The following is a 25,900-nucleotide window of genomic DNA, read 5'->3' on the forward strand; positions in this document are numbered from 1 at the left end:
AACACAGCTTTTGCATATTCGGTTGGACGGATGGTTCAATTGTCCTACACGTCCGCAGCAGGAATCAATTGCTGACAAAAAATGCTTGCTGCGTGCCTACTGTGTGCAGGGCGCCATCTGTGCTTGGCAGACAGTCTTGGGTGGGAGAGGTAGAGAACTTCTGCCCTGCGTTTTTCCTGTTTTCCACACAGGCACAGAAGCCGTTCTTGTATCTGAAGAGAATGCTCTGGATGTAAGGTACGGACAAGTGGGGTGCTAGGCATCTCTCAGGGAGCCAAGGTCACCCCTGGTAGGCAAGAGAAACAGACTGGCATCAAGCCACGTACCAGGTGGACGCCTCCCGGGGGAAGACGACCAGGATCTCAGCCTAGTCTGTTCCAACCACTGCACGTCCCAGACGTCCGTGCTCGCCCTGCCCAAGGAGCGGGAACCCTCGGGGTCCTTTTCCTGAGGGCGAGCCCGACCAGCCGCGTCTACTATGCAAAGTGACTCCGCCCACTCGAGTCGGGGTGAGGGGGGGGTAGGGCGAGCGACGGGAGCGGTGGTTGGCTGCTTCTGTCCGGGCCGCGTGTAGAAGGCGGGACTAAGCCTGCGGGGGGCGGGGCTAGCGCCGGGTGGGCGGGGGGGGGGGCAGCCGCCCGGCGTCCTGCTCGGGAAATGGTCGCTGTGCGGGCTCCGCGGCGCCGGGGGCGGGGACAACCTCCTCCCGCGGAGCGCGGGGCCGCCCCCTTCCTCGCTCGCTAGCTCCCAGCTGAACCTCCAAGCGAAGAAGACAGAGTCGGCTCGAAGTTCCCGGGTTGGTTTTCGTCCACCTGGCAGCGGCGGGAGGAGGAACATGGCGCTCGTAGGCAACCGAGTGGAACTGGAAGCGGACGAGGTACTGGCGGCGGGGCGGTGCGGGGCCCGGGAGGGATGCGGAGCCCCGCGGGGATGGCGAGGTCCCGCCTCCAGCCCCCTGCCGCTTCCTCCCCCCCCCCCCCCCCGCGGTCCCGGGGACCTGGGACCCACTCTCGGTGACCCTGAGGCCAGGGCAGGGGTGGCGGCGGGGCCACCTGGCCTTGGCAGGTCTGTTGCGGGCGAGGCGAGGGGGTCCGGTTGTCGGGCGGGCACCTGTGGGGGGTGGGGTGGGGAACACGGAGGGACCCCGCGTGGCGGCCCGCGGCGGGCCGATGCGGGCGGGCGCGCGCGCGCCGGGGACTCGCATCCGGACGCTGGAATTGGTGCCGTCCTTGTGGACCAGGCGATCTCGCCTTCTATGGAAGTTTGAGATCAGTTGTCAGAGGCGGGGGGTGCGAGGACAGCCGGAGCCCCGGGGTACCGGGGCGGGTCGGCGAGTCGCTGGCCGGGCTGCTGTGGCCTATTCCCGGGTTGCTTCCCGCCTCCTTTCCCCCCGGGCCGGGACGCTTCCCCGACCCGCCGAGTCCGCAGTGTCGGTGCCGGAGGGAGGGGAGGAACTTGGAGACCCGACTGCGTGCGGCCTCTGACGGCGATCTGCACTTGGGAGTCACTGAGCACTTCCTCCCGCGCGTGGCGGCGGGCGCTGCGGACCTGTGGATGACTCTCCGCCGGGTCCTTTCAGCACTCGGCAGCCGGGGAGAGCGCGCCGTCCGGGCGGACGCGGGGAGTTGAGACGCAGGTTCCAGCGGGGCGCTCCCCCCCCCCAACACCCGCACGCTGCCACCGCTGCTGCCATTTTACCTGACTGGACTTTACAAGTCGCTGCCCGAGGAGGCTTGGGTTTCTGATGATGCAATCCTTAGATGATCTGGAGGGAGCGGGTTAGGCTTCCTGACTAGCTGTCTCGGGGAGACCGGTAGATTCCATATATAAATGTGTGCTTTGAAATAAAAGCAACGAGGACGGGGTGCAGTCCCTCGACACGACCGTCCAGAGCCTGCCTTGCGGGGGGACGCGGGCCAGCGAGCCGGACCGAGCTTGTTTAGATGCATTGGTAGTTGAAAACTTCCAACAAGCGAAAGCAGAGGAATAATATTCATTGCCGTTTCCATCAGTATCAGCTTCTGTTAGGCTGTCTTTTTGGTGCGACCTTTCCCCCCCCGCCCCCCTCCATTCCTCTGTCATCGAGGTCATAACGCTTTCACAGGGCTTTGGCCAAACTTTAACTTCTTCCCACAAAAGTTTTTATGGCTCATTTTTGTGTATTACATATACATCAGTGTGTATGACATCTGTATTATTGAAAATATCTATATTCCAGGGATTCAAGACTCCATGCCACTAATCGCTGATCCCAGGCTTGCCCTCAACTGTTTCCGTGTGTGTAGTTTATCCGAATTAAAAATGAGGAAACAAGACTGGGCGTGGCTAGTAAATGTGGAGTGAAATGTCTACATCCTGGTATGCTTGTAGAGAAAATCTCGCCATGTATAGGGCTATGCACTAGGTCACTGTTGCTGTGATTTACTGTGGAGTAGGGTTTAATTGAGAGAATATTAATAATGTTGACAATAGATGCAAACTGGTACTGTTCTGGCAAACAGACATGTGTACCCTACCTAAACCACTGCCTGCAAGATGAGACAAGTTAGCTGTAGAAGACTCTAGCTCTGTGCGGAAGTTAAATTTTAGAGTAGCAGACAGTCTGGCACAAAGATATTTGGCAAATAAATGTATGAATGACTGTAGAAAAGATGTCGCTTCATGACTTCTTAGCTTTTGCCATAACATCACCGGCTCTTGACCTCTGTCCTTCATTGTATGTCATATGATGTATTATGTAAATTTAACAAGCATTTATCGAGCATTTTCTTTGTGCTCAAATTTGATAGGTGGTGGGTGGTGGGGAGTGTAGTTGTGGAGGTGGGAGGGTAGGGATGGTAGGGGAAAAACAAAGAGGAGGCAACAATGCTGGATAAGAAATGTACTCATAGCCGGCGCTGGTGGCTCACGCCTGTAATCCTAGCTACTCAGGAGGCTGAGATCTGAGAATCGAGGTTCAAAGCCAGCCCGGGCAGGAGAGACCCTGAGACTCCTATCTCCAATAGAAAACCACCAGAAAACCGGAAGTGGCACTGTAGCTCAAGTGGTAGAGCGCTCGCCTTGAGCTGAAGAGCTGAGGGACAGTGCCCAGGCCCAGAGTTCAAGCCCCACGACCGACAAAAAAAAAAAAAAGAAATGTACTCATTACCTTGCTCATGCAACTGTAACCCTTCTGTACAGTATTTTCACAATAAAAAACTTATTAAAAAATTCAATATGTGCCTTATATGGAAAGAGAAGTCACAGAACTTCTGTGAAGTACAAGAGCTCTAGAAAACAGTTGAAGACAGGCTAAGCAAATAAGAATTATGGTGATGTAAATTGGAAATTCCTTTTTTTTGGGAGGGGGTAAGAGTCCTTAATTGTAAATTACCTATGAAGATTTTTGGCTATGAAGATTTTCATATGCTTAAGGAGATTTTGGCTGTCTTTTGTGGTCATTATTTGATGGTTTTGGGAAGTAGAAAAGAGATAAAATGATATAGTTGGAAAAGAACTAGACTAAGAATTAGGTAAACTTACTTCTCAGCTCTCTTTGCCTCATAGTCATTCACTCATTTATGTGAACAAAAACCTGATTCTGTTAGTACTGTCTTGGGGATATGTATAAGACAGGCAAGGTCTTTTTTTTCCTTTTTTTTCCCCCCTGCCAGTCCTGGGGCTTGAACTCAGGGACCGGGGACTGTCCCTGAGCCTCTTTTTTTTTTTGGTTGGTCATGGGGCTTGAACTGAACTCTGGGCTTGGGCACTGTCGCTGTGCTCTTCAGCTCGAGTGGAGCGCTCTACTGCTTGAGCCACAGTACCACTTCTGATTTTCAAGTGGTTTATTGGAGATAAGAGTCTCATGGACTTTAATGCCCAGGCTGGCTTTGAACTGTGATCATCAGATCTCAGCCTTCTGAGTAGCTACGATTACAGGCTTGAGCCACCAGCGCCCAGCTTCCCTGAGCCTCTTTTGCTTAAGGCCACAGTGCTGCTTCTGACCTTTTCTGTTTATGTGGTGCTGAGGAATGGAACCCAGCACTTCATGTGTGCTAGGCAAACACTCTACCACTTAGCTGCATTCCCAGCCCCAGACAAGGTCATTTTTATCGATAGTGATCTTGACTGAATGAATCTCAGCCTGAGGGCTCATTCATTTTCTTCATCTGAAGGAAAGGCGAGAGGGTTTTAAGTGTTCTACTTCTGAAAGTCTACACTAAGTTGCTGGGGCAGGAGTGGAGGGAACGTGAAGCTCTTTATAGTAACAGCAGGTTAGACCTTTTCTTGGGAAACTGATTTTGTTTATGTTTTTCTCCTGTCCCTCTGGTGGTAGGAAGGTAAATATGGGAGCATAGAGATTAGGACTTGTATCCTCTCTGGGGCAAAATTGGTCCTAACGTAGTGACTAAGACATCTGAGCTATATATTGCCCTTGGCCCTCTAGAGCTCAATTGATAACATCTTATCTTTTCAGTTTTTTCCCATTGGAGTTTTCCTGGATATTACAGGAGCAGCTCTGAAATCAGGTTCACAGAAAATGTATGGTATGCAAATTGATACAATAAATCTAAGGCAAATAGGTGGCTGTGATTGTAGGAGGGTTTACCAGGTACTTGAAAGTAAAGTTATATCTCATTAAGTGACCTGCATATCCTCATGAGCTTTCATTGGCTGCCTTGTAGATGTTGCTTACAGTGGCTTTTTTCTTTCTTTTTTTTTTTTGGTGTTTGACTTTTTTAGGAGTAAGTGAAAATGGTTTATATAGTTTATATTTTAAAGTTATTCAATGCTTTATCTTTCCAGCACTTAACAAAGATTATTTCAAAGTGCTGGAAATAGGGCTGGGAAGGTGGCTCAGTGGTAGAGTGCTTGCCTTGCATGCATGAGACCCTGAATTTGGTTCCTCAGCACCACATAAGCAGGAAAAAAAAAAAGCTGGAAGTGGCAATGTGACTCACAAGTGGTAGAGCGCTAGCCTTGAGCTGAAGAGCTGAGGGACAGCGCCCAGGCCAGAGTTCAGGCCCCACGACCGGACCCCAAAGTGCTGGAAATAGATAATATGGATGGTACTTGATTGAATACTAGTTAATTAAACTAAAATTACTTTCTCATGTGAAAACAAAAAAAGTTGAATAAAATGATCCTAATTTCTAATTCTTCTTTTTCTTTTTTTGGTCAGTCGGGGGTGGGGGGGGGGTCTGAACTCTAGGCCTGGGTGCTGTCCTGTGGCTCTTCAGTGCCACTTCTGGCTTTTTCTGTTTATGTAGTGCTGAGGAATCGAACTCAGGGCCTCATGCATGCAAGGCAAGCACTCTACCACTGAGTCACCTTCCCAGCCCCTCTCATAGGCTTTTCTGCCCAGGCTGGCTTTGAACTTCAGCTGTCAGATCTCAGCCTTCTGATAGGATTATAGACATGAGCCAAAAGTGTCTGACTTGAACAATGTTTTGAACTAAAAAAATATTGCATTGCTAATATTATATATTATATTTTATTTATTTTATTTTATTTTTTTTGGGTCCGGTTGTGGGGCCTGAACTCTGGGCCTGGGCACTGTCCCTCAGCTCTTCAGCTCAAGGTTGGTGCTCTACCACTTTGAGCCACAGTGCCACTTCCGGCTTTTTTCATTTTGCTTATGTGGTGCTGAGGAATCGAACCCAGGACCTCAGGCATGCAAGGCAAGCGCTCTACCACTGAGCCATCTTCCCAGCCCAATATTATATGTTATAAATGTTAGTAATTTTCATTTATAATTTGCTACATGCATTTTAAGAAAGTTACTCAGTATAGTTGTCAGGTTAAATGTTAATATTGTTAAGATTTTGAATTTAACTTAATGTTTTTAATCATTATGAGTATCTTGTCTATCATCTATCTCATATTTTTATTTTTGTTTTTTGTTTTTCTTTTTGGGTCCGGTCATTGGGCCTGAACTCTGGGCCTGGGCGCTGTCCCTCAGTTTTTTAGCTCAAGGCTAGCACTCTACCACTTGAGCCACAGTGCCACTTCCAGGTTTTTTTTCCTCGTTATGTGGTGCTGAGGAATCGAACCCAGGGCCTCATGCATGCAAGGCAAGCACTCTACCACTGAGCCACCTTCCCAGCCCCTCTATCTCATATTTTAAATTAAAATGTGGGAAAGTGTACTTTTTTAGGGGAATGATAATGAAAAAAGGTTGAGAAACAATGAGTTAGGGAAAGCAATGGTTTACACGAAAGATGATTTTGGTCTAGGATTTGAAACATCTGATTCTGATCTAGAACATTTTTCTCTCAGAAGTTTAGATGAAGTTTTTTTTTTTGGGGGGGGGGGGAGGGTCAGTCATGGGGCTTGAACTCAGAACCTGGGCACTGTCCTTTGTTTTTTTTTCACTCAAGGCTAGTACTCTACCACTTTGAGCCACAGCATCACTTCCAGTTTTCTGGTTGCCTGGGCTGACATTGAACCTGGATCCTCAGCTAATCTCAGCCTCCAGGTTAGCTAGGATTATAGACATTAGCCACTGTCACCTGGCTAGAGGAAGTTTTTTTGGGTCCGGTCGTGGGGCCTGACCTCTGGCCTGGACGCTGTCCCTCAGCTCTTCAGCTCAAGGCTAGCGCTCTACCACTTGAGCCACAGTGCCACTTTCGGCTTTTCTTTTCTGCTTATGCAGTGCTGAGGAATCGAACCCAGGGCCTCATGCATGCAAGGCGAGCGCTCTACCACTGAGCCACCTTCCTAGCCCCTAGAGGAAGTTTTGATAAAATTGGTTGCCTTGTGATTCATTCTTTCATTCTGTTGATATCTCAGATGTTAATGGCCTTTGGGTGCTGGAAATATACACTAGAACAAGATTGTTGCTGTCCTTGAAAAGCACGTGGTCTAGCAAAAAAAAAAGAAAAAGAAAAAGAAAAACAGTTACAAAAGCAATTAGTTTGGTTTGGGGTAAGGTAGGGTTCAGGTCACATCTTAAGGTCCACAATAGGCAGAGTATGTGTGATGCTTTCAGTGATTACTCCAGTACAAACAGGAATGGTTGGTGATCTTTGCTTAGGACTAGCAAAGACTGCTAGTCCTCACTAGCAAAGACTGCTAGTCCTCTGTTTGCTGGTCAGAGCAAGGGGGGTAAAGTGCAGCCTTGGGTGGAAGTTGTGGTGGGTGGGTATTGGAGCAAAGCTGCCTCACCGCGGAAAGGAGAGCCTTGAGGGCTGAGATTAAAAGTCTGGATTAGATTTTATGATGTAATAGTGTCTAGATGTCACGCTAAGGAGTCTGGGATACATCTCCTAAAAATTGAAATGAGGAAGGTTTTGGTGAGATAAATCTGGTCACGGTGCTGTGGGCTGATTGTGGATTGGCAGCTGGCGAGGCAGGTGCTGTTGCAACAGTACTTGTAGGAAGTGAGGCTTGAAGTGGAGGAAATGCTGTGGGGTTGGAGAGAAGAGGCCATGGAGAGAGGGGAAGATTTGACTTGGGGATCCATTCTTCAGTTTGAAGGCGTAGGGAGGTGTAGGGGAGGTGTAGGGGAGGGAGGGAAGAGGTGAGCCATGCAGTAGTAATTCTGATTCCATATGAAACAAGGTTGGGTGGCAGTGATGTTGCCTAGGGAGGAGAAGGAGGGAATCTCATATCTTTGGGTGTATTTAGAAGCGGGGAAGGAGACCTTGTGGATGGTTCAGAATTTCCTTACTGAGGGAGTCTGGGCAAAAATCAAAGTATTTTTATATATTGTATTTCTAATATATGCAGGCTTGTGGAAGAGAAGTAGTACTAACTCTAGCTCAGGTTAACATACAGGCCATTTTGCTGAAACACTCTGTCTTGAACGCCAATTCTATCTATTTTTTTTTTTTTTGGTCTGGTTGTGGGGCCTGAACTCTGGGCCTGAGTGCTGTCCCTCAGCTCTTCAGCTCAAGGCTAGCACTCTACCACTTGAGCCACAGCGCCACTTCCGGCTTTTTTTTTTTCTTTTTGCTTATGTGGTGCTGAGGAATCGAACCCAGGGCCTCAGGCATGCAAGGCAAGCGCTCTACCACTGAGCCAACTTCCCAGCCCCCAATTCTATCTATTCTTTAAATACTACTTCTTGTTGATCCTTTCCCTGTGTCCCCGCCCTCTCTCCCCCTCTCCCTGTATCTGGGTAACCCTTTTTCAAATTATGTAGCCCAGTTTCCTTCTATAGGCAGGTGTCAGTTCTTCATTGTAGGAGCTGTTTGCCTTATCTTAGCTCACTGTCCATGGATTTGTTACTAATTATTCACAGTGCAGATCCGATCTGTAATCTCTGTGAAACTCTTCATCCTTTTCATCTTGCCATCTGTGGACTGCCTTCAACTCCTGTCTTAGGTAGTGGGCTCAGGCAGTGCAGTCTCCAGGAGTCGCTTTATTATTTCTGCTTGCACTTGTAAGGCTTCCTGGGGGAGGGGTGTTCCTTTTTAAAAATCCCCTGTTGCTCACTAACCCTCCTCTTCTACTTCTGGGCTTCTAGGTGTCCACTCCTGCCTGATGAATTCATTCTCTTCCCAGAGCCACTGTTGCCAGCGTGTCAGATTAGTGAGCTCATCACACCCCTCTAAAGGGACCCTTGGTGTGTGGGATGACTGCGAGTTCATAATGCCATGATGGGTCCTGGACTCTTTATTTAAAGATTGTCTTTCTGTCTCAGTAGGGACTTTTTTTTTTTTTTTGCGGTGATCTGTGGACATGTTTTTTGGCACTGCTCTTGTAATGCGGACATACCCATAGGGACAGTGTATTTTACGGTATTTCAATAAAACAATACATTGTATGTATTTGTTGAGTCTTAGGATGACTAGTGAGAAGTATTTAGTCTGATTTATCTCATGGGGCTCTGGGCTAGGTACTCTGAAGCAAACACAGTTTCTACCTTAGGTGATGGTCTAGGGGGTGGGGGCAGGTGTGTGTTGTGAACCACAGAGAAAGGAAGGATGCCCAGATGTGTTTGGAGCACAGACAAGGGCACTTCACTCGGGAAGTACAGCCAGTGATGGTTCTTAGATGATGTCATTTCTTAATTTTGAGTCATACTTACTAATATACTAGATGAATGAGGGTTAGCCATGTAGACATGATTTTTTTTTTTGGGGTCCGGTCGTGGGGTCTGAACTCAGGGCCTGGGCGCTGTCCCTCAGCTCTTCAGCTCAAGGCTAGCACTCTACCACTTGAGCTACAGCGCCACTTCCGGATTTTTTCTTTTTGCTTATGTGGTGCTGAGGAATCGAACCCAGGGCCTCAGGCATGCAAGGCAAGCACTCTACCACTGAGCCACCTTCCCAGCCCTGTAGACATGATTTGTTGGGGAAAGCTCTAGAAGTGTGTTTCAGGGAGAGTAAACAGCAGGATACAGTAGATAGAGTTTAGGGGGTACCTATGGTGAACTGATTGCCTGAAGATGTAGTGTAGAGAGATGGAAAAAAGGGAGAGGGAGGGAACTCAAACTCACTTTTCCTCTGCCTTTTCCTGATATGAGAGCCCTTAGTTTATTGGATGGCACCTGGCTACAGGGGTAAAGTCAGTCTTCCCTAGTATACCAATTATGAAGAAGTCAATCCTGCTCTCACTGGTCCAGAAACAATGCTTCAGTCTCCAGATAATCTCTTAATCTACTCAAATTGACACCTAAAAGTAGCTATCACAGATAAGGAAGGACTTTCTGCGGCAGACTGGGATGTGCCTTTAAAGGTTGAACTGTGGAGTGGTGTGTACTTTAGGTGGTTCTGTGCAAAGAGGCTAATCAGGAAAATGAGATTAGAAAGTTGGGAGGCTGGTGGAGTTTTAGTTTTTTATTTTGTTTCTTGAAGGACTGTTTTAGCCCACTGAAGGCTATATATGTGCCAGAATAGCTACATGCTGGCTAGTGCATCATGAACAAGATGGAATTTTGACCCCTTATAAGAAAATGGGAATATGGACACAAATAGATAACCATGAAGTGTATAAGAGAGTCCAGAGAGATTGTAAGTGGCCCTGTGTCCTAAAGAGAAGAAAAGAAGGAAGGCTCTTCTGGGGCATTCAGCTGGGACATCAGCACGATGGTGTGTTCCTGCCAGCAGGAACATGGGAGGTCAGCTCACTTGGTTTAGAGACCAAGTTCTTAGTGATTACATGTGACTCAGAGCTTTAACCCTTTGGGGCTTTGGTTTCCTCATAGGCAACACAAAGGTTGAAATTAATAATGTTTATACTGTTCCTTTCTAGAAGACTTCTGTCATCTGGAAGGTGGTGTTTGATCTGGTGGCTACTAGGGGTTCAGTTCAGCAGGTAGGTAGGGAGGGAGCAGATCACCCGTCATTCTTCAGATAGGGGAAGACACTGGGGAAGCTGGGCTTGGGCAGGAGTTTGGCAGCATGGTAAAAAGTTTGTGAAAATTAAGACAGCAGCTAAGGGGACAGCTGCATGTGCAAACAACTCCGTGTTCCAGCTAGATTTTTTTCTTTCTGTTCCCTCTTTTGACAGTGAGTGGAGAATCCTCCAGTACTTATTTATAAATAGCTTTTGGTTTTGTTTTTACTTTTTTGATAAAGCTGTTCTTTTTTGAGATGAGGGTCTTCCTATTCTGCCAATATTCCTGGACTCAAGTGACCCTCCTAACTCAGTGTTCTGCCGCTGTGCCTGATGGAGGCTTTTTTTTTTTTTTAAAGCAGGGAGATTACATCCCTTTAGTTTCACTTTCTCCCTCTCAATCCTATTTCCCAAGAATAGTATAAAACTAGTGACTGTAAACTGGAGCCAGGCAAGGTCAGACACGTTTGAGTTGAGGAATTCCATAGGCTTATGTGTAGTCATACAGACCTGTGAGAAACAGCAACCAGTACTGTAGTGATTTGCAGGACCAGTCACAGTCTCCCTGAGGTTGTGCTCAGCCTTCTCTCTCTGTCTTTCTGCCTCCTTAGGCCACTGTGTCCTATAGCTCTGGGGTTTCTGGTATTTTTCAATGCACGAAGCACAGTCTTAACACTCAGGGATAAAACAAACCTCAAATTCAGATCAAATGGGGCATGGTCTTTTTAAGGAGAGGCTTACAAGACAGATTGGACAGAATGCATGAGTCCTGGAGAGAGTGAAGGCTGTCTTAGGTCTTCTCTCAGGAGCCTGTGTGTCATCTGTGTAGAACCATTCATCAAGTGCTCATTGACCAAGACCACCTACTCCTTGCACAGAGCAGCTTTACACTTCTGAGGGAGCTGAGTAGTAGCTAGACTTAAGGCCTGATATCTTGCTTGCTGTCAGATCTTGGGCACATTATGTAACTTCTTTGATGCTTGTAATCGTCAAGGGTAAAATCAGATTGCATTTTATAGAGCACTGGGTATAGGAAGTAAAATGGTAGTTTTCTTTTCTCTTTAAGGTACAGCTCATTATTTATGGATTTGATGAACAACCTTCAGCTAATGTTTTGGTGTGCTAAAATAGTATTTTTTTTGCAATCCTTTGAGAAGAATACTTTTCCAGAGCACATATTTTATAAACAGAAAGGAAGTAGTTGCTTATAGTCAGTCTGCTCTCTTAGGCACAGAATTAGGTTCAGAAACCATGAGCATTACCTCTAAATTCAGTACTCTTTCCACTAGATCAGGAGGCTGAAAACTGCATTAGAGGACCAATAAGGTACATACCCTCCTGCCAATTTTTTTTTTTTTTTTGGGTCTGGTCATGGGGCCTGAACTCTGGGCCTGGGCGCTGTCCCTCAGCTCTTCAGCTCAAGGCTAGTGCTCTACCACTTGAGCCACAGTGCCACTTCCGGCTTTTTTTTTCTGCTTATGTGGTACTGAGGAATCGAACCCAGGGCCTCATGCATGCAAGGCAAGCGCTCTACCACTGAGCCACCTTCCCATCCCATCTCCTCCTGCCAATTTTATAGGTAAAATTTGATTGAAAGACAACCTTCCCTTTTGTTTAGGTGTTGCCTGTGGCTACTTTTGCACTACAGTGGTTCAGTTGAGTAATTTTGGAACAGATTGTATAGTAGATATTGCCTAAATACTTAAAGGTCCTCTAAAATTTGCTGACCCTTATACTGGATGATTTTGAAGAATATATATATATGAATGCATATATATATACATATGTGTGTCAATATGTACATTATGTATATGTCTACATACATAGTAAGTTTGTTTATAATATGTTGTAAGCCTTATGAATCCAATTTACCTGTTTCTGTATATTTCTTATTTCACGTAGTTTTATCAAAATAAAAGTATTTGATACATCCCATGAAATGGTATGGTGCAGGTTTTGATGTGAGATGCATATGGGTTGAATTGCTGCTTTTTTTTTTTGTCAGTCATGGGGCTTGAATTCTGGGCCTGAGTGCTGTCCATCAGCTCTTCAACTCAAGGCTAGTGCTCTACCACTTGAGTCACAGCGCCACTTCCGGTTTTCTGGTGGTTGGCTTTGAACTGTGATCCTCAGATCTCAGTCTACTGAGTAGGTATTGCTGCTTCTTGTATAGCCTTGGATAGGTTGCTTAATCTCTCTGCTTCAGTTTCTTCATCTGTAAAATGGAAACAGTAGAACTTATTTCATAGGATTGTTGTGAGAATTAAAGATTACAGAGTGCTTGGGCATATGGGGCTCTAATGTTGGCTTTCAGCATTGTTTTCTTAACCATGTACAGAACTGGCACTATATAAAGACTGGCCCTTCCAGACTCCCACACAACAGGCTTCTTCCCCTAGAGATTCCTGTAGAACAAATGTAGTTTCAGGCTAATACTCAGGACTCCAGCTGGTAAATTCTATAAATTTACAGTCCCCACACCTTTCCTTTCCTGAAGGGAGACCCACTTAACACCAAAGAGAATAGTAAACATGAACTCAAAGGGCCATCTGTTCTGGGGCCATCTTACAACTCAATAGGGTTAATATTTGCCAGCAAAAGATGTGGTAATGTCAGTAATATATTGGAAATGGCATTTGTCCACTGATGCATAAACAGTACTATAACCTCTGATTTCTCTGTACAAGCTGTTGAGCTGTATAGCTCCTTTTCTTACTGGTCAACATCAGTGTTTTGGTTTTCATGTCCTGCCTATATGTTAATAGGAGACTGACTTGTAAGAGGCTGTTTTATCTTTGGTTACTGTTAATCTAGTTCGTGCTGCTGTAGCAGAACACTGGAGACTGGGTACTTTATGAAGTATAAAGATTTATTTCTTACAGTTTTATAAGCTTAGAAATTAGATGTAAATACCACATTTAGGGAGGACTTTGCTTCATTCTAACATGGCAGATAGTATCAGATGGTGAGAAAGCATGCATTGGAGAGAAAGAGGGCTGAGCTTTCATCAGGAACCTGCTCCTAGAATCACTCATATCTGAGATAACTAACCTACTCCTCCTATCACAGAATTGGCATCGACCCATTCCTGAGCGTTCTGCCCTCAGGACCTAAGCACCACTCAGCACAGTTGCATGGGGGATTTAGTTTCCAACACATGAACTTGGGGGAATAGTTCTTGTTTGGGGAAGTTTTCTAGTATAAGAGGTTAAAAGGTAAAGGTAAAGTTTAAAGGTTGAAGGTAAAAATTTTCCAGCATAAGAGATTAAAAGGAAAGGAAGGTGGCAATATGCAAGCACTGGAGAGGACTCTTGCTCTGCTCCAATGTAATGTGCCAGGCCAGACTACTTTTTTTTCTTCTTTTGGTTGCTTGAGGGGGCTGAACTCTGACTGGGCGCTGTCCCTCAGCTCTTCAGCTCAAGGCTAGCGCCCTACCACTTGAACCACAGTGCCACTTCCAGCTTTTTTTTCTGCTTATGTGGTGCTGAGGAATTGAACCCAGGGCCTCATGCATGCAAGGCAAGCACTCTACCACTGAGCCAGAATACTCTTTATTTTTCAATTGCAACTCTGTTCTCCCCTTGCATCTAAAATCTGTACATAGTTACTCATTGCCCTTGAGGTAAAATATGGTCACCCTGCTATGGCATAGAGAACTTATTTATGAATCCTCATGCATTCGTGTGAGAGCTGGGCACCTGTACCTAACACCTGTAAATCCTAAATTCTCAGGAGGCTGAAATCTGAGGATCATGGTTGTAGGCCAGCTGGGGCAGACAAAATGAGAGACTCTTTATCTGTAATTCACCAGAAAAAAAAAGCCAGAACTGGAGGTGTAGTTCAAGTGGTAGAGCACTATCCTTGATCAAAACAGCTAAGCAAGAGCACTAGGCTCTTAGTTCCAGCCCCCAGTACCAGCTCAAAAAATAAAAAACAAAAACCAACCCCCCCCCCCCCCACCAAAAAAAAAAAAAACCCAGCAAAATAAAAACCAAACCAAACAAAAAACCCTTGACTGGTGGTTTTAACAAGCAGGTACCTTGTTAAGATGCATGCCTCTGGGTCCTCCCACCAGCAAATTTCACTCATAGTTCAGGGGTGAGCACTAGGTTTTTGTGTTACCTACATTTTTGTTGTTGGTCACTGGGCTTGAACTCAGGGCCTGAGTGCTGTTTCTGAGCTCTTTTGCTCAAGGCTAGTGCTCTACCACTTTGAGCCATAGCTTTACTTCTGGTTTTTCTAGTGGTTAGTTGGAGATAGGAGTCTCATGGACTACCTTGCTTCTGTTGGCTTTGAACTGCAATCCTCAGATCTCAGCCTCCTGAATAGCTAGGCTTATAGGTGAGCCACCAGTGCCTGTCCTTACATGGAATTCTGAGATACTTGTGGTTCCTGATCTCATCTCCCTGGTCTTTCTCACTTCCCCCAGTGCTTTCATCTTCAGTTTTTTTCTTGGTATCACTTAAGATTCCCTGCAGATAACACTGCTGCTTCAGTGTTCTGCTGGAGAATAATCTCCAGATTCTGCTTCTTTCTTTCCCTGCCAGGTACTTACCAGCTGCTTGGCATCCCAGGCTGCCTCAAAGAAGAAATATTCCCCACTTGACATATATGCTGTGGCATCCAACCAGGATGAATATAGGTGCCCTGGTGTTCAGCAGAAAGCATGTCCTTTCTTCCCCCTAGAAACAAAGCAGCAAAGAAACTCACTTTAGTATTTTATTTATAGGACCATATTTTATCCTATCAGAGGAGAGAGAATTTGTCTCCATAATACATTAACATTATCTCAATAAACTAAATGCCAACTTCATTGAGTTATGATTTATAGTTCACAACTTCTATTTTACAATGGTACAAATCTAACTCAGGTTTTCACACATCCTAGACAAATGCTCCACCACCAGTGACTTATAACACCTACTTTAGAGTTCACTCCTTTTTGTTTTGTTTTGTTTCCTGGTCCTGGGGCTTGAACTCAGGGCCTGGTGCTGTCCCTGAGCCTCTTTGTGTTCAAAGCTAGTGATCTACCATCATGAGCCACAGCACCACTTCCAGCTTTTTCTGAGTAGTTTATTTGAGATAAGAATCTCATGGTCTTTTTTGCCTGGGCTGGCTTCCAGCTGCTGCGATCCTCACATCTCAGCCTCCTGAGTAGCTAGGATTACAGGCATGAACCAGTGGGCCTGGTCAGAGTTTACTCCTTTTACATGTTCAGTGTTTGTTAGTAAATTTATAGTTACATAGCCTGCAGCTTGCACCACAATCCAACTTAAGACATTTCACCCTTCTAAAAGATCCCTTGTGCCCATTTCTCTTATCTGAGGTTTTTTTTTTTTTTCTTTTTTTTGTGCCTGTCCTGGGGCTTGAACTTGGTGCTTGGGCACTGAGCTTTTGTACTCAAGCCACAGCTCTGCTTCCAGATTTTTGTTTGTTTTTTTGGGTCCAGTCATGAGGCCTGAACTCTGGGCCTGGGTGCTGTCCCTCAGCTCTTCAGCTCAAGGCTAGCGCTCTACCACTTGAGCCACAGCACCACTTCCGGCTTTTTTCTTTTTGCTTATGTGGTGCTGAGGAATCAAACCCAGGGCCTCTGGCATGCAAGGCAAGCGCTCTACCACTGAGCCACCTTCCCAGCCCCTGCTTCCAGCTTTTTGATGGTTGATTGGAGAGAAGTGTGTCTTGGACTTTCTTACCTTGGCTGCCTTTGAGCCATGATCTTCAGATCTCTGTCTCCTAGTAGTTAGGATTACAGGCATGACTTACTGGTATCTGGCTTATGTCAGCATTTTTAACACCTAAAATAATTAAAAAATTAAAAAAACAGTCACCAGGAGAAAATACAATTTTCCAAGCAAAAAGAAAGAGAAGCATCTCCTAAAGCATTAGTAAGCAAGACAGGAGAGCAGAGAAGTTGCTTTGCTCTGCTGAGACATCATTCCAAAGAGAATCTTGAAGGGTTAGTGAATTAGCCTGCCTATTTCACTGGGAAGAAAGCAGATTGTGTAGTTCATATGGATGATGATGCGGTTTTCTAGTTCCTTGTCAGAGGCAGTTGCTATTTATCACAAATGTTGCCTTCCGGCTGGAAGAATGCACACATAATTGCATTTCTAAGCCATCTCAGTTAAATAAAAGGGACTGTCATTGTATCCTGTTCAAGTAGGACAAAAAGTCAAAGATCAGCCTTTTTACCAGCACACCTGAATTTCAGACTTGTATCTCTTCCAAGCAAGGATTGTGGGAGAGAGAGGAAAGAACTGGGGCAGCTGGTAGCTGAGCAGACAGGATGGGCTTTGGCAATGAGTCCTCAGGCAAGTTACTCTCCGAGAGCATCGAAGTCCTTATCAGACCAATGGACATTTCTAAGGCTTACCTCAAGGTTGTGAGTAGCCCTGGCATTTATATGCTGAGAGCAATTCTAAAATACCTTGAGGGCTGGGAAGTTGGCTCAGTGGTAGAGCGCTTGTCTTGCATGCCTGAGGCCCTGGTTCAATTCCTCAGCACCACATAAGCAAAAAGAAAAAAACCAGAAGTGGCCCTGTGGCTCAAGTGGTAGAATGCTATCCTTGAGCTGAAGAGCTGAGGGACAGTGCCCAGGCCGAGTTCAGGCCCCATGACTGGACTGTTAGGTTTTTAAAAAGAGGTAGCCGAGTAAGAACAGCACCAGCACTCACGTGGTATTCAGGTAAGGGGTAGGTTTATTCAGTAGACCTGCTGGGACCAGGCAAGGTTGACACTCCACGTGGCTGGGAAAGGCCTGGGAAAGAGAGCTGGGAAAGAGAGAGGAAAGAGAGAGAACAGAGAGAGCTAGAAAAGAACAGCAAGAAAAAAAAAAAGAACAGCAAGAGAGCAGAGAGAGCTAGAAAAGAACAGAGAGAGCAGAGAGCTAGAAACAGAGAGAGCGCCTGGGCCTGCGCTAGGCCTTCACTAGGGTATGGGCAGGGAAAGGTGTGGCCACATCAAATTCAGATGTGACCTCAGCCGATGCAGATGTGACCTCTTCCAGGTGTCCCAGTTGCCTAGGTAACGCAGGTACTGGGTGGAGACTTGGCTGCCAGGAGGGTGGAGTCTGCTCGCCATCCAAGAGCAGACCTTACATGCATCCCCCCACCCCCCCCAAGAAAAAAAAAATACCTTGAGGAGAAAAGGTTTTGTTTTTGTTTTAAAATATGAACAGTGGTAAATGTCCTTTGGGAAAACTGGCTCAAGTCAAGGAAACTAAGGACAGGGAACTTTGAGCCACAATTTCCGGACTCATAGGTTGGAGTTGAATGACAATATGTACACAACAACTTGCTTCCTAGGATAGGTGTAAAACACCCACAAAATGAAGATGATTATACTTGATTCTGTCAATGCTTTAGAAGCATTGTTTGGATGTTTATATTTCTAACAAATTACTTATTTAGCATTGGTAGCATATATGTGCATATGTGATATTTGTTTCTCCTAATACTTTAAAGTGAGCTCACCAAGGTGTGATGTTTACAAATCTAACCATAGAGCAAATTATGTTTGAAGTTTCAAAAGTAGAGCTACTAATTTAAAAAAAAATACTTTGTTTTATAAGTACCTAGTTTTCTTTACCATCCTTTCTATGGACTTCATAGTCTAAGGCCACATTTTATTTATTTATTTTTTAAAATTTTTTTATTGTAAAGATACTATACAGAGGGTTACAGTTACATGAGTAAGGTAATGAGTACACTTCCCATTGAGCATTGTTACTCCCTCCATTGTTTTCCCCCTACCATCCCTTCCCTCCCTATCTTCCCCAGGTTCTTTTTTTTTTTAATTGTGAGTAAGTGATTACATAATTTCCCAAATTTCACTGTATTGTGGAATAATAATGCTCATATAAAGTCACAAGTTCATTCTTACTTTCTAAGGCTACATTTTAGCGTAAGTGGGAGTGCATTTGAAAGTTTGCCAGCCCAAATGGGAATTTGTGGTCTATGTTTGGGAAGCAGGAAGATTGATTAGGCATGGACATTTTAAAATGAGGCTATGGCATGTTTAATGAACTCTTGTCTATTGAAGCTCTTGAAGTATTCCATTTCAATTGTGGTAATGGGATACAACTGTCCTTTTTGGAAATTCCAGGAGCTTTGAAGGCCTCTTAGGCTTTGGGGGATTAATTTAAATTAGCTCTGCACAACAATAACAACAACACCCTTAAATTTCTCTTTCTCTCCCTTTTAACATGAACTTCCTTTGCCACTCAGTTGTCCCGTGGAGTCTACTTATGGGACACTACTCCTTTCCCACTTTTCTGTGTCCACTGCCCCCTCCTTAGTCCCATACCACTGACTTCTCCCGCTTCCACTCCTGAGAGTACTGCTGTGTCCCTGCATCCTCTTTGCTCTCTGCGATCTGCTCTTTCCTCTGAAGCCCAAATGCTCTTTTTCAGATGTTAATTACATGTCAGTCCCCTGCGCACTGCTTTTTTTGTGGCTGTCAGTAGCATTTAGGGAAAACGGGTGCTCTTTCCTGTGATGTCGGTTCACTTTTTACTTAAGTTCTTTCTTTAGCTCATCTACTCCTCTCCCCATCCTTCCCTTCTTCATAGCCACTCTCATCCAATTTCCAGAACATGCCAACTTCCTTCCCACACAGTGCTTTTCATGGGTGCTTCTTGGCCTGGCTGACTCATTTACAACTAACTCCTGAACTTCCCGTCCCTCCTTGAGGGTCAAGTTCCAAGGGAGATTTTTTCTTGGTTCCCATCTCCAAAGCAGCTTTTAACTTTTCTCTATTGTATGTCTGGTTTGCTCCCTCTGCTGAGATCACTATCATCAGTCTGATTATGTGTGTTTGTGTCCTTTGTCATCTGTCTCATTCCGTCAAGTGGCAGTTGCAGGAAACAGTGATCCTTGTGGGAAGTATAAGGAAGCAGAGTTTAAGAAGGGAATTAGCTGTTTACCAAGTGCATAGAAGGGCTGATGTTCACAAGTAACTCTCAGTCACATCTATGGCCAAGAATTTTAGGGTTGTTTTAGTAACATTTCCACTGCTGTGACAAAATATCTGCAGTAAACAATGAGGAAATGTTTATTTTTAGTTTTAGTATGTGGTTGCTTGGCACCGTGGCTCTGAGCCTATGGTGGAAGTGGAGTAGAGCTAGCTGCTTATCTTACAATAGCTAGTTTGGAGTTTCAGAACTTCTCAGTGGTGTGTCTTCAGTGATATAACTTCCTTCCTCAAGGCTCTTCCTCCTAAAGTCTCCACACCTCCTAATAGGGCCATCATCTGGAGGTGAGGCCTTCAGCTGGTAAGCCTTTGGGGAGCTATAACTAGGGTTAATGGTTTACAGCATTGGGGCTGGGAAGTTGGCTCAGTGGTAGAGCGCTTGCCTTGCATGCATGAGGCCCTGGGTTCAATTCCTCAGTACCACATAAGCAAAAAGAAAAAAGCCAGAAGTGGCGCTGTGGCTCAAGTGGTAGGGCACTAGCCTTGAGCTGAAGAGCTGAGGGACAGTGCTCAGGCCCAGAGTTCAGGCCCCACAACCGGACCAAAAAAAAAAAAAAATAGTTTACAGCATCCTTCCTGATTGGTAGCCAGAGTCAACAAACTTCTGGGGCTGGGAAGGATGGAACTGCTGGGTGCTGGGGGCTCACACCTGTAATCCTAGCTACTCAGGAGGCTAAGATCTGAGGATCTCTGTTCACAGCCAGCCTAAGCAGGAAAGGTCCTGAGACTCTAATCTCCAATAAACCACTCAGAAAAACCGGAAGTGGCACTGTGGCACAAGTGGTAGAGCACTATCCTTAAGCTGAAGAGCTGAGGGACAGCGCCTAGGCCCAGAGTTCAAGCTTCACAACCGACCAAAAAAAAAAGATGGAACTGGAAATAGCTAGATAAATGGGGGAGACAGTGGGGTTTGGCTGTATGGAAAGCCGAAGACAGATGGATAGACGTGGAGGAAGGCTGAAGTTGGTGATGCTGTCTTCAGCTGTCTTTGTTAAGACTGATTCAGCAGGGCATCATACTAGGTGCTGAACTTAAGGCCACATTTAGGTGAGGAGCTCACCTGAGCTCACATGATCTCACCACAAACATCTAATTAATTGCCACACAAAAATAGTAACTCTGTGGTGGAGAAATAGGACACCTTACCAGGTGATTGGAATTAACATCACTGAAGAGAAGATGAACATCTATGCTCTAAGAGTAACTGCCTGGGGAAGGAAGGACTAGGTGCTCTTCTGTAGTAGCTTAGTAGCTGACTCTATCATAAAAATATACCAGACACAAGCTGGGCGCCCGTGGTTCATGCCTGTAATCCTAGCTACTCAGGAGGCTGAGATCTGAGGATCTCGGTTCAAAGCCAGCCCGGGCAGGAAAGTCTGTGAGACTCTTATCGCCAATAAACCACCAGAAACTGGAAGTGATGCAGTGGCTCAAGTGGTAGCGTGTAGCCTTGAGCTGAAGAGCTGAGGGACAGCACCCAGGCCCAGAGTTCAGGCCCCATGACCGGACCCCAAGAAAAAAAATGTACTGATTACCTTACTCCTGTAACTGTAACCCCTTTGTACAGCATCTTTACAATAAAATATAATTTAAAAAATACCAGACACTACATGAACAAAATCATTACTTATTATTTTTATTTTTGTTATTTTTATTTATTTATTTTTGCCGGTCGTAGACCTGAACTCTGGGCCTAGCCGCTGTCCCTCAGCTCTTCAGCTCAAGGCCAGCGCTCTACCGCTTGAGCCACAGCGCCACTTCCGGCTTTTTCTGCTTATGTGGTGCTGAGGAATCGAACCTAGGGCCTCATGCATGCAAGGCAAGCGCTCTACCACTGAGCACTTTCCCAGTCCTACTTATTATTTTTAAAAGAGAAACAGACTGTATTCTCCAAAATAGTTGATGCTAAAAAGATAAAGATGTAAAAATGCTCCAGATTAAAGGAGTCAAAAGAGACCTGATACCTAACTGCCATGGCCAACCCTAGACCACATTTTGCACTGTAGAAGAAAAAAACCTGTCACAACCATTGTTGGGTCAGTTGGCAAAACAGGACCATGGGCAGTAAAGCAGTTTAATTTACAGAAATGAGTAACTGTACAGTGGTAAGTAAGTGAATACCTCTATTTTTAGGAAGCACATCTTCAAGTATTTATAGAGGTCAAGGACTACATTTACCTCTAAATTATTTGCAATTTACTCTCAAATGGCTGAGGAAAAAACTGTTTAGCTAGATAGGGAAAAAGAAAGGAAGGTGGAGGGAGAAGGAAGAGCAGATTATAAAATAAATGGGAAAAATGTCAACAAATGATGAAACTGGACAAATAGCACACAGATGTTGTTTATACTGTTTTTCTAGAAGCTTCTCAGAGTCTGAAGTTGTTTCAAAATAACGTTTATTTTTTTGATTTTTAAAAAGCTGTCTGGGCTGGGAAGGTGGCTCAGTGGTAGAGCGCTTGCCTTGCATGCGTGAGGCCCTGGGTTCAATTCCTCAGCACCACATAAGCAAAAAGAAAAAAAGCCGGAAGTGGCGCTGTGCATCAAGTGGTAGAGCGCTAGCCTTGAGCTGAAGAGCTGAGGGACAGCGCCCAGGCCCTCGTCTGTAATCCTAGCTACTCAAGAGGCTGAGATCTGAGGATTATGTTTGAAACCAGCCTGGGCTGAAAAGCCCCTGTGAGAGTGTTATCTCCAGTTGTAATCACCAGAAAACAGAAGTGGAGCTGTGACTTAAAGTGGTAGACTGCTAGTCTAGAGGAAAAAAACCCTCCCAAGCCCTGAGTTCAAGCCCCATCACCACCACCACCAACAAAAAAAAGCTGAAAGTGCTCCTCACACGTGGTGTGAAAGGAACTGGCTTCTAAATTGAGTTGAAACACCATCTTGCCTTATTTTGCCCTGATTTTTCTCTAGGCGTATTGGATCTGTTTATTTTAAAATAATACTGTAGCCTTTTTAATATTGTTCACATTGCTCATAGTTTTCATATTACATAAGAAATATTTCAAAGCATTTTCTTGTAAGTATTAAATCATTCAGAAGTCAAAACATGCTTTCCCATTCTTTGCAGAAGAAACTAACACTAAAGACTTTCGTTGTAATCTTTGAATCATTTATTATTTTAAAATACACACACACCCCTACCTGAGTTTCATTAATATTAGTTGCAAATATTATTAAAATATCAATATTATAAAATATTAATAATAAATACCAGTGGGATTTTATACTATCTCTCTCTCTGTGGTTACTGTTCCATGGTATATATGTACTGTGTTCATTCATTGACTGTTGAGCCCTTGGCTGATGCCACAGCTTGACTCTTGTTAACAGAGCTACAACAAAAATGGGTGTGTAGGAATCTCTCTTGGATATTGATTTATATTTTCATTTGTATATGTACCCAAGAGTGGTTATGGCATGGTCATGAGACAGATATATTTTTAAGTTTTTTTTGAGACACTTTCTTTTTTTTTTTTTTGTCGGTCGTGGGGCTTGAACTCTGGGCCTGGGCGCTATCCCTCAGCTCTTCAGCTCAAGGCGAGCGCTCTACCATTTGAGCTACAGCGCCACTTCCGGTTTTCTGGTGGATTATTGGAGATAGGAGTCTCACGGTCTTTCCTGCCCGGGCTAGCTTTGAACCGCGATCCTCAGATCTCAACCTCCTGAGTAGCTAGGATTACAGGCGTGAGCCACCAGCGCCCGGCTTGAGACACTTTCTTATTTCTTTTGTTTTTATTTTTGTTTTTTTTTGTCAGTTGTGGGGTCTGAACTCTAGACCTGGGCACTGTCCCTCAGCTCTTCAGCTCAAGGCTAGCACTCTACCATTTGAGCCACAGGCCCACTTCCGGGTTTTTTATATATATTTATATATGGTCTGAACTTGGAGCCTGTGTTCTGTATCTGAGTTTTCTTTGCTTGAGACTTGTGCTTTACCACTTGAACCACAGATCAAGACAAGAGTTACTGACTTTCCTGCATAGGCTGACTTTGAACCATGATCCTCAGATCTCAGCTTCCTGAACAGCTAGGATTACAGGAATGAGCCACCAGCAAGAATTTATTCCTTTCTTTTCTATTTGTTTTCATTGTCTGGAGTTCATTTCAGAGATTTTTTTTTTTTGTCGGTCATGGGGCCTGAACTCTAGGCCTAGGCGCTGTCTCTGAGCTCTTTAGCCCAAGGCTAGCACTCTATCACTTGAGCCACAGCACCACTTTTGGCTTTTTCTGCTTATGTGGTTCTGAGGAATCAAACCCAGGGCCTCATGCATGCAAGGCAAGGACTCTACCACTGAGCCATCTTCCCAGTAAGAATGTGTTTTTGACATAAGAAACCTAACAGTCCTTGGAGGTGAATGATGGAAGTTGTGACAGTAAGATTTTTTTTTTTTGGGTCCGGTCGTGGGGCCTGAACTCTGGGCCTGGGCGCTGTCCCTCAGCTCTTCAGCTCAAGGCTAGGGCTCTACCACTTGAGCCACAGTGCCACTTCCGGCTTTTTGCTTATGTGGTGCTGAGGAATAGAACCCAGGGCCTCATGCATGCAAGGCAAGCACTCTACCACTGAGCCACCTTCCCAGCCCAGTAAGATGTTTTGTACTTAGAAACTGATATGTTGAATTGAAACCTCCTTTGTACAACTAAAGATAATAAAAATGAATATATTATATATATAATACATAGATAGCCTGTTTTTCTATTAGTCTTTACAGCTTTCAGCATCTCTGCTTTGCTAACATCCTATGTCCTATGAGTATAGATATAAAAAGTGTCTTGTGTCAGCATTGCTGGGTGCATTAAATATATTATCTTCTGTCAGTGATATAAATTAAGTGGAATTATTCCAGTTAATGAGACTCATGTATGGATTTATCTATGGATAAGTTAATTACATCTTTTTTTTTTTTTTGTCGGTTGTGGGGCTTGAACTCGGCCTGGGCACTGTCCCTCAGCTCTTCAGCTCAAGCCAAGCACTCTACCACTTGAGCTATAGCACTACTTCTGGTTTCTTAGTTTATTGGAGGTAAGAGTCTCACAGCCTTTCTTGCCCAGCTGGCTTTGAATTGTGATCCTCAGATCTCAGCCTCCTGAGTAGCTAGGATTACAGGCGTGAGCCACTGACGCCCAGCTTAATTTAATCTTTCTGAGTCTTAGTGTCTTCATTTTAATTCTACCATAGTCTTACAAGGTCATTATGAAAATTTAATGAGTTGATGCATGTTAAGAATTTATACTAATGCTCAAACAGTAGATAATTTTGCTATTTATGAGAACAGAGTAAATGTAATGGTAATTATAGAGGTGAAATGCACCTTTTTATGTCTATTTGTGAATTAGAAATAAGGATATGATGCTGGGTGCTGGTGGTTATGCCTGTAATCCTAGCTACTTAGGAGGTTGAGATCTGATGATCAGGGTTCAAAGCCAGCCCAGGTAGCAAAATCTGTAAGACTCTTTTTCTTTTTTCTTTTTTTTTGGGTTCGGTCGTGGCTTGAACTCTGGGCCTGGGCGCTGTCCCTCAGCTCTTCAGCTCAAGGCTAGCACTCTACCACTTGAGCCACAGCGCCACTTCCGGCTTTTTTCTTTTTGCTTACGTGGTGCTGAGGAATCAAACCCAGGGCCTCATGCATGCAAGGCAAGCGCTCTACCACTGAGCCACTTTCCCAGCCCTGTAAGACTCTTCTCTCCAATAAACCACCAGAAAACTGGAAGTGGTGCTGTGGCTCAAGTGGTAGAGCGCTATCCTTGAGCTGAAGAGCTGAGGGACAGTGCCCAGGCCCAGAGTTCAAGCCCCACAACTGACAAAACACCAAAAAACAAAAAAATAAGGATAGCCGGGCGCTGGTGGCTCACGCCTGTAATCCTAGCTACTCAGGAGGCTGAGATCTGAGAATCGCGGTTCAAAGCCAGCCAGGGCAGGAGAGACCGTGAGACTCCTATCTCCAATAAACCACCAGAAAACCGGAAGTGGCGCTGTAGCTCAAGTGGTAGAGCGCTCGCCTTGAGCTGAAGAGCTGAGGGACAGCGCCCAGGCCCAGAGTTCAAGCCCCACGGCCCACAAAAAAAAAAAAAAAAAATAAGGATATAAGTAACATAGTGTCTGAATGTTAATACATTGAATTTGTGATTTATTAAAAGGAGGAAGCTGTATAAGCTTGGTGCTTTTTAATTTTAAGATACTCCTATCAGTGATAGTTTAAAATGTATACAATTATTTCTTCATAAAAATATTATTCTTTAGATATTCTTGGTTAATAATAGATGAAGTAAGTTAGGTAGGACTTAAACTAGAGGAGGGAAGTGCCTTACAAACTCAGTGATTTATAAGGTTTGTTTTATGACCATATATATAGTGGTTGAGAAATATGAGAGTAAAATAATTTGTTCAAACTATATGCAGTTATTAAAAAAACTGTTTGGGGCTGGGAAGTTGGCTCAGTGGTAGAGCGCTTGCCTTGCATACCTGAGGCCTGGGTTCAATTCCTCAGCACCACATAAACAAAAAGAAAAAAGCCGGAAGTGGCGCTGTGGCTCAAGTGGTAGAACGTTAGCCTTGAGCTGAAGAGCTGAGGGACAGTGCCCAGGCCCAGAGTTCAGGCACCACGACCGGACCCAAAAAACAACAACAACAACAACAACTGTGTTTTGTATGTGAACTCATATACCATGTATT

At 44.9% G+C, this 25,900-nt stretch overlaps 1 protein-coding gene across 1 annotated transcript in view; it reads left to right on the plus strand.

Moving 5' to 3' along the window:
• Positions 1 to 646: 646 nt before the first annotated feature.
• The window catches only part of Ttc39b (tetratricopeptide repeat domain 39B), a 119,970-nt gene continuing 94,716 nt past the window's right edge, over positions 647 to 25,900 (plus strand). The window contains exon 1 of the mRNA XM_042692923.1: positions 647 to 877. Within this exon, the coding sequence (XP_042548857.1) occupies positions 836 to 877 (42 nt within the window). The 5' untranslated portion in view covers positions 647 to 835. The remainder of the gene's footprint in view (positions 878 to 25,900) is intronic.

Source organism: Dipodomys spectabilis, unplaced genomic scaffold (assembly GCF_019054845.1).
Source record: "Dipodomys spectabilis isolate Male_0828 unplaced genomic scaffold, ASM1905484v1 ptg000158l, whole genome shotgun sequence".
Classification (NCBI taxonomy): Eukaryota; Metazoa; Chordata; class Mammalia; order Rodentia; family Heteromyidae; genus Dipodomys; species Dipodomys spectabilis.